Source organism: Acartia tonsa, chromosome 11 (assembly GCF_053477335.1).
Source record: "Acartia tonsa isolate MP-2025a chromosome 11, ASM5347733v1, whole genome shotgun sequence".
Taxonomy (NCBI): Eukaryota; Metazoa; Arthropoda; class Copepoda; order Calanoida; family Acartiidae; genus Acartia; species Acartia tonsa.
This window is the reverse complement of record NC_137270.1, coordinates 41,078,283-41,091,749: the sequence shown is the minus strand read 5'-3', so window position 1 is coordinate 41,091,749 and position 13,467 is coordinate 41,078,283. Positions and strand designations below refer to the sequence as shown.

The 13,467-nt window shown below is 33.8% G+C and overlaps 1 protein-coding gene across 3 annotated transcripts in view; it reads right to left on the bottom strand.

Moving 5' to 3' along the window:
* The window catches only part of LOC145332324 (uncharacterized protein CG43867-like), a 283,573-nt gene that overhangs the window by 126,551 nt on the left and 143,555 nt on the right, over positions 1–13,467 (bottom strand). For 2 of the 3 annotated variants that reach the window (XM_080177312.1, XM_080177314.1), the window contains 3 exons: positions 2,148–2,280; positions 1,619–1,675; positions 596–668 (listed from right to left, as the gene is read on the bottom strand). In XM_080177312.1, coding sequence (XP_080033438.1) covers positions 596–668; positions 1,619–1,675; positions 2,148–2,280 — 263 coding nt within the window. Of the gene's footprint in view, positions 1–595; positions 669–1,481; positions 1,539–1,618; positions 1,676–2,147; positions 2,281–13,467 lie in introns of all 3 variants that reach the window. The other variant, XM_080177313.1, reaches the window with a different exon arrangement.

The following is a 13,467-nucleotide window of genomic DNA, read 5'->3' as shown; positions in this document are numbered from 1 at the left end:
AGAGGCTAGTACAAATTTTACCACTGATCAATTGCAATGCATATTGGCCTATCATTGGTCATTTTATTGTATGACGTTATATTTTTGGATTCACTTTACGCTGTTTCCAAGTAAACTACTGGAACTATTTGTTCTTGTTTAACTAATAAACATCAAATATTTCATCATTAAGAATTTTACAGCCTTTAATTTTGGCCAAATTATTTATAAAGAAATTTGAACGCCATATTGACGTTAGAGACTTATATGTAACAGTATTATAATTTACTAAAAATTAGAAATTTTACCTTATATAATCATAAATATAATAATATATATTATTACGTGCAATATAGTAATGATGACTTTGGCAGGGGGTGTCATCACAAAAAAATCTGTCTAGAAACAGCGTGATAAAGTGTCTAATAAAATGACAATACAAATGACTAATGAAAGGCCAGTATATAATTATCCATTGGTCAATCACAATGTATACTGCCCATAATTGGTCATTTGTATTGTATGACGTCATTTTTTTTATTGGACACTATACGATATTTCATCAGTCTATATGAAATAGCAGCCACGAAGCTCCACTTGTGAATTTGAATGTTACCTGGGACTCTCCAGAAATGAAGACCTGGAAGGCTTGGTACCACCTGCTTTACCCTCCATACTATCACCCATTCCTAAAATATCAATTATTAGCGGCACTTTAAAATACTTAAGGTTATCAAATGTTTTTTTATGCCAGCGGCGGTTTCTAGTGACAATTTAATTGCTCTTTGGAGGGTTGTAGTAACCTGTAACCTGTAGGAAAACCATATTAGTCTCCAGATGTAGGGAGAATCTTCGGTGTTTACTTTTTTTTAAGGATTACTTTAGCTCAGGGGCGTCCAAACTTTTTATTTTGTAGGGGGGTAAATTTTTTTAGGGAGGGGGTAATTTGTTTTTTGGGGGAGTAAAATGACGCGCGAAGCGTTCCGCAAACTTGTTTTACCCTGAGGGTAAAATTTGCTTGGAGGTGGGTAATTACCTCCCATGTAATCTGTTGGCAAAGGTAAATTTTTTTTTAAATTTACCCCCTCAAAATTGTTTGGGGGGGGTAAATACCCCCTCCTAAATGGTTGGGGGTTCCTACAGCACCCCCAAGTTAGGGGTAAATTTTAAATGGGGGGGGGGGGTAAAATAAGAAATATTTTTGTGGTTCCTACGGCACCCCCAAATTCGTTTTGGGGGGATAATCACCCCTTTATCCCCCCCCTTGGACGTCCTTGCTTAGCTAACTTTGTAACGAAGGCCATGGTTACAAAACAGGGATCCTAAGGGATAAGACAATGTCTGTCTGTCTGTCTATCTATGTACCTGATAACGGGGGAGGCACAGCATACTCGCCGGAGCCATCAGATTCCACGGACAGCTCTGTCTGTCTGTCTGTCTATCTTTATGTCTCTCTGTCTCTCTGTCTGTATGTCTGTCTGTCTATCTATGTACATATGAACCTGATAACGGAGGAGGCACAGCATATTCGCCGGAGCCATCAGATTCCACGGACAGCTCTGTCTGTCTGTCTGTCTATCTGTATGTTTGTCTGTCTCTCTATGTATCTGTATGTCTATCTATCTATCTATCTATGTACCTGACAACGGAGGAGGCACAGCATACTCGCCGGAGCCATCAGATTCAACAGACAACTCTGAAATATATCAGAACAGTTTTAACAAGGACAATTATCTCGTTAGGGCGGAATCCTCATCCGCTTTTTATATGATTTAGAGGATCCATAGCATCACCTGCTTGTAATGAATTTTGTTCCACTAACACTCCAGGTTATTAGCATTTCCCTAACTCTAGCTATAAGTGTCACGTACCAGACATAATAGCAACAGTAGCAGTATGTACCATTTAAATGTCTCTAAAACGTGGTGTTGACCATTTTCGAACCAGACACCTCCACGACAGCATCGTTTACGCCAATGCCATGGGTCAACAGAGACAATTAAGTTCAAATTAATTTATATAAGGAAAAATTTCGACAATTGACATTTCTAAAATAAAATTCATAAAAACAATACCAGTTTTACTTATATGATTTTTCATTTCAATTTCCGCGGAAAGCTGTCTATAATACAATGCGATAAATATATACTATTTAACCAATAGCTAACCTCGTTTACGTCTGGCGCCCAGAGCAGGAGTAGTAGGAACTTTAATCTTGTCCTCCAGAAATGTTTCACCGTCCTCCGAGGTGTCCGTAGTATCACCAGGCGTCGCCTCCCGTCTGAGCACCTTGCTCGCTTTCTAAAAAATAAGTAAAATTTTTAATAAAAGACTCAAATTTTGTTTTATTTGTTATTTATCGCATCGTATTATTGTTCGTCCTTTAACTAGTGGCTGCGCCACTAGCATCTATGGGCTCTGTATTCTATGACACAGAGATATAAAATAGCCTAAAACTATCCCAAGACTTAAATATGATAATGAAATAGGACGAAACCACCACATGACCAATGCAATGCTAAGCTTACCTACAATAGAGAACCCTATCGGTTCAGTGGTTATTGAGATTTTAAGCTTCAGACAAAACCCTTAATACTTTTAACAATAGGATATATATAGACATCCTGTTACTTTCATATAAGGATATTCCTAGATTTTTTCATTCTAAAATAACATACTTATTAACATTTAATTTATAATTTATTTTAAAAAGCGAAGCTTTTCTATAATTAGGGTCGGTCCGTCCGTACGTCCGTCCGTAACGGATAGCTTTTTCGTTAATTTAGGCATGTTAGAATCGTTCTATCTTTGCATGGTGATTCCTGTAGTAGTTAAGTACGACTTAGAAAGCGTAGCAACTCTACAATCATTACCAGAATGTCCGTACGTCCATTTTAAACATGATGATTTTTTACTTTTTTAAAAACAAATTTTTATGTGATCTAATAATCCGATTGATGTGATTTTTGGTATAGAGATTCCTGGGACAACAAAGTATAATATTATAAGCGAAGCAACTCTATAATCAAGTCCTAAAAATGTAAGTATGTCCATAAACATTATTCTGTATCAAGCAGTTTTTCAAGAAATTTACTTATAATTTTGCTTCGACTCTTATTCTGATTATTCAGTTCTGACACTATACAAGTGTTAGTGTCCGGTAGTCCTACCGTTTCAGTACTTCGCTTTTATGGATGTTGTTATCCTTGTTTTAAATAGATTATGAATAGGCTTTTTTTGCTATCCATACATCTCTTTCGAATACAAAATACCTATGTTTCAGAAACAGATATAGTATAGATGTACATACAAATAACTTCCTCCCTCCCTTTTTCAATAACCTTTTCGTCTGCTACCAAATTTTTTTTCTGCTACTTTGCTGTGTTAGTATAAACGACACCATTGGTTGATTTTTAATGACCTCATTGAGAGTCGACGATGGGAAGATACAAGTATTTAAGCACTTCCGCCTCGAGTGTTTTATTGTAATGTTCCAGGGGGTGAATCAATAGTATTAATAAAAACTTTTCTCGTATTCATTCGAATCCGGTGGATAGGAATCGGTTCTCATCCATACGAAAAAACTATGTCTAAGCACTTCCGCCTCGAGTGTTTTATTCTAATGTTCCAGGGGGTGAATCAATAGTATTAATAAAAACTTTTCTCGTATTCATTCGAATCCGGTGGATAGGAACCGGTTCTCATCCATACGAAAAAACTATGTCTAGCATCGTATTATATCCAGCTTTCTACGAATATAAAAATGTACAATCATAAGATTAAAACCAGCTTTTTTAGCCAGCGCCTTCGGCACATCGGGGCTAAAAAACTGGTTTTAATCTAATGATTGTACATTCTATATCCGCGGAAAGATGTTTATAATACGATGCGAGAAATAACTATTCTCGTATTCATTCGAATCCGGTGGATAGGAACCGGTTCTCATCCATACGAAAAAACTATGTCTAGCATCGTATTATATCCAGCTTTCTACGAATATAAAAATGTACAATCATAAGATTAAAACCAGCTTTTTTAGCCAGCGCCTTCGGCACCTCGGGGCTAAAAAAACTGGTTTTAATCTAATGATTGTACATTCTATATCCGCGGAAAGATGTTTATAATACGATGCGAGAAATAACTATTCTCGTATTCATTCGAATCTGGTAGATAGGAACCGGTTCTCATCCATACGAAAAAACTATGTCTAGCATAGTATTATATCCAGCTTTCTACGAATATAGAAATGTACAATCATAAGATTAAAACCATTTTTTTTAGCCAGTGCCCTCGGTACCTCGGGGCTAAAAAAAACTGGTTTTAATCTAATAATTGTACATTCAGTATCCGCGGAAAGCGGTTTATAGTACGATGAAAGAAATAACTATTCTCGTATTCATTCGAATCCGGTGGATAGGAACCGGTTCTCATCCATACGAAAAAACTATGTCTAGCATCGTATTATATTCAGCTTTCTACGAATATAAAAATGTACAATCATAAGATTAAAACAAGTTTTTTTAGCCGGTGCCTTCGGCACCTCGGGGCTAAAAAACTAGTTTTAATATTATAATTGTGCATTCTATATCCGCGGAAAGCCGTTTATAATACGACGCGAGAAATAACTATAAATTAATTGCATTTTTCCTCAATATTAATAGTTATTTATTTCTCGCATCGCATCATAAACTGCTTTCCGCGGATATAAAAATGTACAACTATAAGATTAAAACCATTTTTTTATATTCGTAGAATTAAATCTGGATATAGTACGATGCTAAAAATGATATGAGAACCGGTTCTAATCCACCGGATGTTAATCGGTTTCGAATGAATACGAGAACAAAAACTTCACTTGCTAAACTATTTTGAATTATTGTTATACTCGCGGCTGTGCCCCTAGCATTTAGGAGCTCTTTTTTCGAAGGGAAATGGAAGAGCTGTATATAATTGACAGGATATGGAAGGGCAGAAAAATAACCTAAAACCTTGCATCGACTTATTTGCAAAAATAAAGTAGCCTAAAACCATATAAGGACATATAAGAAGCCTCTTTATAAAGGGGAACCATATCGGTTCAGCGGTTAGCGAGATCCTTCGCTACAGACTAACAAGCTTACTACTTTATATAATAGGATAAATAAATTTCTCCACGCGTTGAGTGCCAAATTACAGGGAGCTAAAGGGATAAGACAATGACCGATAAGTTAATGTACATCACCAATAATAATACACCAAATCATCCCTAGTATAGTGGTTGACAATTTTGGACACACAACTTAATGAACTAAATAATGAAAATTCAATAAAAGTCTCCAAAATTTGTTAAGACAACGAATAAGAAAATTTTATCGTAACATTTTGGGGACTAGTGTAATGAACAGCCCAATGTCTCCTCCCTCTCTATTTATTTATGAAGAGGTTCAAATTTTTGAGTACAATATTTATTGAGAGCTATCTGTACTACATTTTACAGTACGGTTTCTAATTCGATTAAAGGAAGCCTGCAGGAAATTCAGCGCTCTAACAGTTGAAAGACTGTGAACCTAGTAATAGTGTCAAACTTTTTATCTTTGTGACGTAACAAAATCCATCTCTTTTTAAGGGGTTTCCTTACCCACCTCCCCTCTCATCCTTCAATTTTTGTTACGTCACAAAGATAAAAAGATAGACAATTTACTAGGTTCAAAGACTGTCAAAAGTAGACTCATTTCCCCCAAAGAACGTGTCCTAACTTTTGGTGATTTTGTTTTAACCCATTCATGACGAGCTCCCAAAGTTCAAAGTTTTGATTCACCGGGCTTCAACAAAATAGAATTTTTCAATATTTATAAAACAGAATTAAAAAAACAAGGTGTCAAATTAAAGATCTTACTATTTTTGTTCATATTTTTGTTTTAGTACCTTAAAACCAACTTAATTTTTTAAAGATGTATATTACTACAAAAAAAACAATTGCATATATAAATTCTATAGATCATTTTACATCTACTACTTACTAAAAAAACCGACTAGCTATTTTTTTTAAATCACAAAAGATAGGACACGTTCTTTTAAGACTCAAGCTTCAATAACAAATAAAAAGTTATAGGCATCTGAAAATGACATTTTAGGGTGTTTTGAAATCTTTCAAATTTTTTAGCTCTCGATTTAAAAATAAATTACACTAGAAGAAGCAAAACTATAAGCTTTTTTGGGGCATAAAATTTGAATTCCAGTAACTTATCCATGTGACGTCATGAAAATAGGGGATCATCCATCTCCTTTTTATGGATTTTCATTCTTTCTTCTCTTCTCATCTCCCTTAATTTTATGACGTCACATAGGTGATTTTTAACACACTTTGTTCTTTGGTAAAAAAAACACAACTTCTCATGCTAAAAATCTATCCAAACAATTTGGTTAATCTTCTGTGAAAGAACGTAAAATCCTGGCCGGAAATCGAGGAAACTCATAACTTTAAACGTAAACTTTATTGACGTGACGCGGCTCATTTTTTCAGACATTTTGTAGAGCTTCTGAAAAAAAAACCTAAGCGTGGAGGGTTCAGTGCTCAATAGGCACTTTTAGTGATTACGGAGACAGCGCAAAAGGCACCAAAAAATTGTCCTATGAGAGTCCATTTATACATTGTAATTGACCAATGGTAAAATTTATACTCGCCTCTCATTGGTTATTTCATCGTAAGACGTCATTTTTAGGTGCCATTTTGCATGCGCTGCCTCGTGATTATGCCGAAAATTTGGTTGTGGGGAAAAAGGTGGGTCCGGCTCTCTGGCATATCTCAAATTTGGTGAACTTAAAACTTTGCAACGCCTTGATAGAAATTATTTTTTCTATTTAGAATATTTACATTCCATATTAAAATGCACTAAAAATTATTAAATGATTATTATTTTGTATAGCAAAAACATTAATTTGATTTTAAAAATTAGCGATGGTATTGGAGACAACTTCGCAGGAAACTAAATAAAATTCGTGGTACATGTAGGATGACTTTAGAGTTTAAATTTTTAGTTGCGAACTTACTCTATGTTTAATCCTAAACGGTAGGTACCCTTTCTGGAGCTTAATAGGGTAGGGGGGTTTGGGGGGGGGGGGCATTGAAGGCCCCCGCCCTCTATTAAACAAACATCATGTTACTTTGTTATGAGGATTGCTAAATTTTCGTTTTTTAAGGTAGAAGAACAATCTATTAAAGGAAGCCTGCAAGAAATACCACGCTTTAACTGCTGAAAGACTGCCACAAGTAGATCAAATACCCAAAATTTGAAGCCTTCAGCTTCTATAACAAAAAAGTTCTAGGCCTTTTAAAATGACATTTTATGTACAATGAAAATTTTGAAAGAATTGCAATGCTCATGTTGAAAACTTTGAAATTAAACTACGTGGCCTAGAAACAAAATTATAAGCTTATTTTTGTCATAAATTTAGGTTTCCAGTAACTAATTATATTTTTACAATAAAAATACCGATTTTTATAGTCAAAATCATTAAAAAAAATTAAGTTTTACTTGCGTTGTACCGAATGTACTGTAGCCAATCAGAAGGCTGAATCAGCTTAACAACCAATCACAGCTAAGCTTGTATAAGTTTACCCCTTTGTTTCCGCTATGATTTTCGTTTCAAAATGCAATTTAAATCGAATTTTTTTCATAGATTTTGACAATGAAATGTGGTGTTTTTATTGTAAAAATGTAATCAGTTACAGGCAATCTAAGTTTCTGACAAAGATAAGATTATAATTTTGTGTCTAGGTGACGTAATTTAATATTGTTTTTTCTTTTATGAGCATTGGAAATCTTTCAAAAATTCCATTGTACATAAAATGCTATTTTGAAATGCCTAGAACTTTTTTGTTATTGAAGCTGAAGGCTTTAAATTTGGGGTATTGGGTCTTCTTGTGGCAGTCTTTCAACAGTTAAAGCGTGTTATTTCTTGCAGGCATCCTGTAAGGAAATATTTTTCAAAGCACATTTTTTTCAGTAGTGGCAGATCTTTATAGATGCTGGTCACTGTAGCCGGCTATTAACGGAAATATGCAAGGTTTTTTTTACTTAATCTTAACCTAAGACTTAAGACATATTAAAATTTGTTGAAAATCTGCCGCGGTTTATCTGCAAACTGAGGCAGCTGCTGCTCTCAAGATTTATGTTTTAAGGTTTCTAATATAAAATTTACATACTTTGGTACAACCCAACAAACATACAAACACACAGACAAACACCATGTTACTTTATTATAAGGATAGCAATAAATAGACTAAACATTAATAACCTTCTTTTAAAATAAAATTCGTGTTACATCTAGGATGACTTTAGAGTTTAAGTTTTTAGTAGCGAATTTACTCTATGTTTAACCCTAAACAGTCGGTACCCTTTCTGAACCTTCATAGGTTTTTTTGGGGGGAGGAGGGCGTTGAATTTTGTATAATGATGACAGTCAAAGTAAATTACATAAAAGATGTTCATAACAATGGGAAAAATTATTTTGATACTGATATCCCAGAAAAGTTTTAAACTTTGACCAAAAACACCAAGGATATGAGAAAATATGTAAAACATAGAAAAATAGCCAAAAACCTGCTAAAAGGCAGTCTGACCGCCATGGTTGTTTTCTTAAAATGATAAGAAATTTAATTTTTATATCCTTTACTTAAAAAATTTGGAAAATCAGAGATATGGAAAAATAAGGGAAAAATTTAAAATAGCCAAAAACCTGCAAAAAGGCAGTCTGACCGTCATGGTTGTTTTCTTTAAACAACAGGAAATTTAATTTTGAAACCTATAACTGAAAACATTTTGGAAATTGGACCATAAACACCAAAGATATAGACAAAAATGTGAAAAATACAAAAATAGCCTAAAACCTGCTAAAAATCGGTCTTACTGCCATTGATGTTTGATAGTTAATTATGCTCCTTAATAATGGGAATGATGTCAAAAAATTTCAGGTTTTTATCTTTATTAGGAGCTGAGAAAATCATGTTTCTCCTATTCTGTCTCAGACGGATACACCGACAGACAGACAGATGGACAGACAGACAGACAGACAGACGGACAGACAGACGGACAGACAGACGGACAGACAGACGGATATACAGACGGACATACAGATGGACATACAGATGGACATACAGATGGACAGACGGACAAACAGACGGACGGACACACGGACGGACAGACGGATGGACAGACGAATGGACGGACAGACTGACAGTAGGACGGACAAACGGAAGGACAGACGGAAGGACAGTTGGACGGACAGGTGGAAGGCCAGACGGACTAACAGACGGGCAGACAGACGGACGGACAGACGAACGGACAGACAGACGGACAGACGGACGGACAGACGGACAGACGGAAGGACAGACGGACGGACGGTCAAACGGACGGACAGACGGACGGACAGATTGACGGACAGACTGACGGACAGACTGACGGACAGACTGACGGACAGATGAACGGACAGATGGACGGACGGAAGGACGGACAGATGGACGGACGGACAGATGGACGGACGGACAGACGGACGGACGGACAGACAGATGGATAGATGGATTGACGTAAGGACATTTTGAATTATAGAGTAGCTTCGCTACTAAAACCGGATGGGGGGAGGTGGCATTTAAGGATCCCCCCCCCCCACGCACACAACAGTTAAGGGGTAATTAAATTATTTTATGGAATATGGATATAAATATTGTGTTATATATATCAGAAAAAAAGCATAAAAATATTGGGTGACACATAACAAGATTACTAGGGTATAGTTATTAGGGTGGCTCAAACCCTTACCAATGTGGTAAACTGTTACTTTTATTAAAAGAGAGTAAGGTACTTTAGGGTTAAAATGATAAAAATGCATTAAATGCATAGAGACATCAAAATTAAACAAACAAAGGGCCGTTGGGGCTAATAAAGTGTTATTTTAAATAAAACAATAATGAGTAGTGTAGTAGAGACAATCTAATGGGTTAATTGCTCAAGTGGCAAATGGCGCCACTTATATAACTATGTGTGAGCGCATAATTATAGCAAGGTGGTTGACTGCCATGTTTGTTTTCTTAAAATGACAGGAAATTTAATTTTTATATCTATAACAGAAAAAATTTTGAAAATCGGACCATAAACACCAAAGATATGGAGAAAAATGTAAAAATATAAAAATAACCTAAAACCTGCAAAAAGGCAGTCGGACTGTCATGGTTGTTTTCTTTAATCGACGGAAAATTTAATTTTAATATCCATAACTGAAAAAAAAATTTAAATCGCACCATAAACACCAAAGATATGGAGAAAAATTAGAAAAAATATTAAAATAGCCTAAAACCTGCTAAAAAGGAGTCTGACTGGCATCCATGTTTTATACTTAATTATGCTCCATAATAATGGGAATTTTGACAAGAAATTTCAGCCTTCTATCTTAAACAGGAGCCGAGAAAATCTTGTTTTCCCTATTCTGTCTTAGACAGACAGACATTTCGAATTATAGAGTAGCTTCGCTCCTAAGAATTATAGAGTAGCTTCGCTACTAATTAACAAAATTCACCTAGAATTGCCCTTTGGTACATATCTTAAAATAGATCTCCTCATTTTATCAACAACCAAACATGGAAGCCAACATCCATATAAGCAAAGCTCTAAAATGGTAGGACAAACGAACATTAAAACTTGTAGAGTGTCACAACTTAATAAGCAGAATTTTAAACATAAGTCTTAAAAAAATGTAAGTACATTTATTAAATTTGATGCAAATCTTCTTAAATACAGGAGAATGTTTAAGGACATACTTACATTTTTAACTTGATTATAGAGATGCTTTGCTTATTACATTGTACCTTGTTATAATAGGAATCAATATCTTAAAAATCAGCTGAATAGGGTAATCATAACGTTTTAAATGGACTTTCTGGTAACAATATAAAGTTGTAACACTTCCTAAATCATACCTAATTTTTATAGGAATCAACATGCGAAATTTAAAACTGATAGGACAATTCTAACCTGTTTAATTAACTAGAATAGCTAACTGTCCCAAAATAAAAAACTCACATACAGACAGACAGGCCCTAATTATAGAAAAGCTTTGCTTTAAAAAAAATAATATGTATTTACTTACTAACAGAATAAAACTGAATAAAATGTTGGCAGATAAAAACATTTTTTTAAAGCAAATCTACTCTGTAACTCACTTTGTTTTTCTACCTGTTAATCTGTCACTCTGTTTGAAATACAAAAAAATATAAAAATTTAAAATAAAAACAGAAAAAAGTTACATTGACAAGCTGACAGACATTTCAAATTATAGATAAACTTCGCCAACAATTTCAAGATCCATATTTCAACTCCATTTATTCCTGCAAACATAATTTACTTTGATGCGAATGCATTCAAACACATGCGACGCATGCGAATTAATTGATACTTTATCTAAAGTTGCTTGTAAGTGTTCAATAAAGGATGCTAAGGAATTAAATATATTTATGTATATAAAGTACATTAATATACAGATTTTTATTTTTGTTTAAATTTTAATTATTGGTGGTGTTTAAACCACTTTTTTGAACAACGCCCCCATAAAACGTTTCCATGTATAAATTGAAGAAAAGTACATTAAGCTATTAAGTACATCAATAAAGTATTTTTTTTTCTTCTTAGTATTTAAATTAATTTTTGAAAAAAACTTAGAAAAGAAGCTTTTGAGATTTTAATAATCATTAATTAATTCTTTTTAAAAAAATTAATTTAAATATCTGAAAATTTGCCATTAGTTCCCAGTTGGTATAAAACAAAATAATTTATAGTAGCGGGGCTACTCTATTACTATTAATATTACAGAAATTTTAAATGAGTAGTAAGTAAATATCATAAGATTAGCACCAGTTTTGTTAGTTCAGGCATTTGTAACCTTGTTTTTACTTATTATCCACGGAAAGATGTCTATAATACGATGTGGTAAATTACTCAGCTAAGTTTATTTAGGGTCTACAATATTTTGATATACATGATACAAAATATATTTTTTTTATTCAATGAAAAAAATATATTTCATTTATTTCATGAAAAAAACATTTTCTACTTTTCATCTCTTTTGTCCTTGTTAACACAGTATAAACTTTGTACAGAAGAGAAAGAGTGGGCAATGACAATAGTCCCCAAAGTTTTAAAAAATGTTATCTTATTAGTTGGCTTAACAATTTTGGGGATTGAGTCAATTTGAATTGGTTGCTTCAATAGATAGCCTGATATCTAGTTGCCGAATGTGTACGCAGTTTCCTGAGTGTTTCCCCATCCTAGCTCAATATTTACTACTAGCTAAAAAAGCTTCAAACTTTAAAAAAAATATCAAAATTTGAAAAATTCAAATTTATAATGTATAAATCGTTTATACATTCAAATTTAGATTTTTTGAGGGAAGTTTGAAGATTTTTAGCTAGTAGTAAATATTGAGCTAGGATGAGGAAACACTCAGGAAACTGCGTACACATTCGGCAACTAATTCGGAGGTCATCCTTCAATAGGTTGAGTGTTTACACTTTTCAACCACAAATTTTAATCTACAGAAGGGGTTATCATCATCGGGGATGTATATTAATTTATCAGCCATTGTCTTATCCCTTTAGATCCATTACACTCACTACTGTATACCCCTTCTAATTTAATTTGCTTTTGTGTATTGATAAAACAATATGCTTATGTGATAATATGCGGAAATGACTGCACACCGTTGAATTGGTACTTTCCCCCCCAACTAATTTGTTTCACTACGCCTCCCACAGTACAAAACTGTATAAAAGTCGTCAGTAATTAAGAATGATAAATCATGAGATATTTGATCATGCACGTAATGCGTGGACCCACCATATTCCCCACAACCGAAAATTTAGTAAAGTAAAGCCATATTGATACAGTGGTTAGGGATTTTTCCCCCAAATTTACTATTGGTTTATTTAAATCATTCTAAAATAATATCCTATTATAAGAAATTGCAAGTTTAAGATTTCAATAACCAATGAACTGTTCTTCGAAATTCCAAGATATATTTGATGTTTTAAATTCAATATTTTATCTTCTTTGATTAGTTTGTAAGTCTAAACAAAATTGGACATAAATTTGTTGAAAAAATGCGGAAATACAGGATACAGTAAAGGAATATACTTTAATTTTTAGGATTTGATTTTAGAGATGCTGTGCTTATAACATTGCTGGCCTAGGAAATATTCAAAAATTACAAAAATCAGATGATAGGATAATTATATCATACAAAAAGTTAAAATCTACAGGGTGTTTAAAAAACTGCGTTTTCAAGTTTTGGGAAACAGCAAGTAGGAGTATGAAAAAAATAATCATTTGCCCATATTCCATATAAAAAAATGCATGGAACTTATAAAAGGTTTTTTTTAATATCTCCTAAAACAATTCCACAAAGAATTTAAAAAGTGTGTGTGTTACTGTATTTGTGTAGAATTTTATGATATAATGTTGA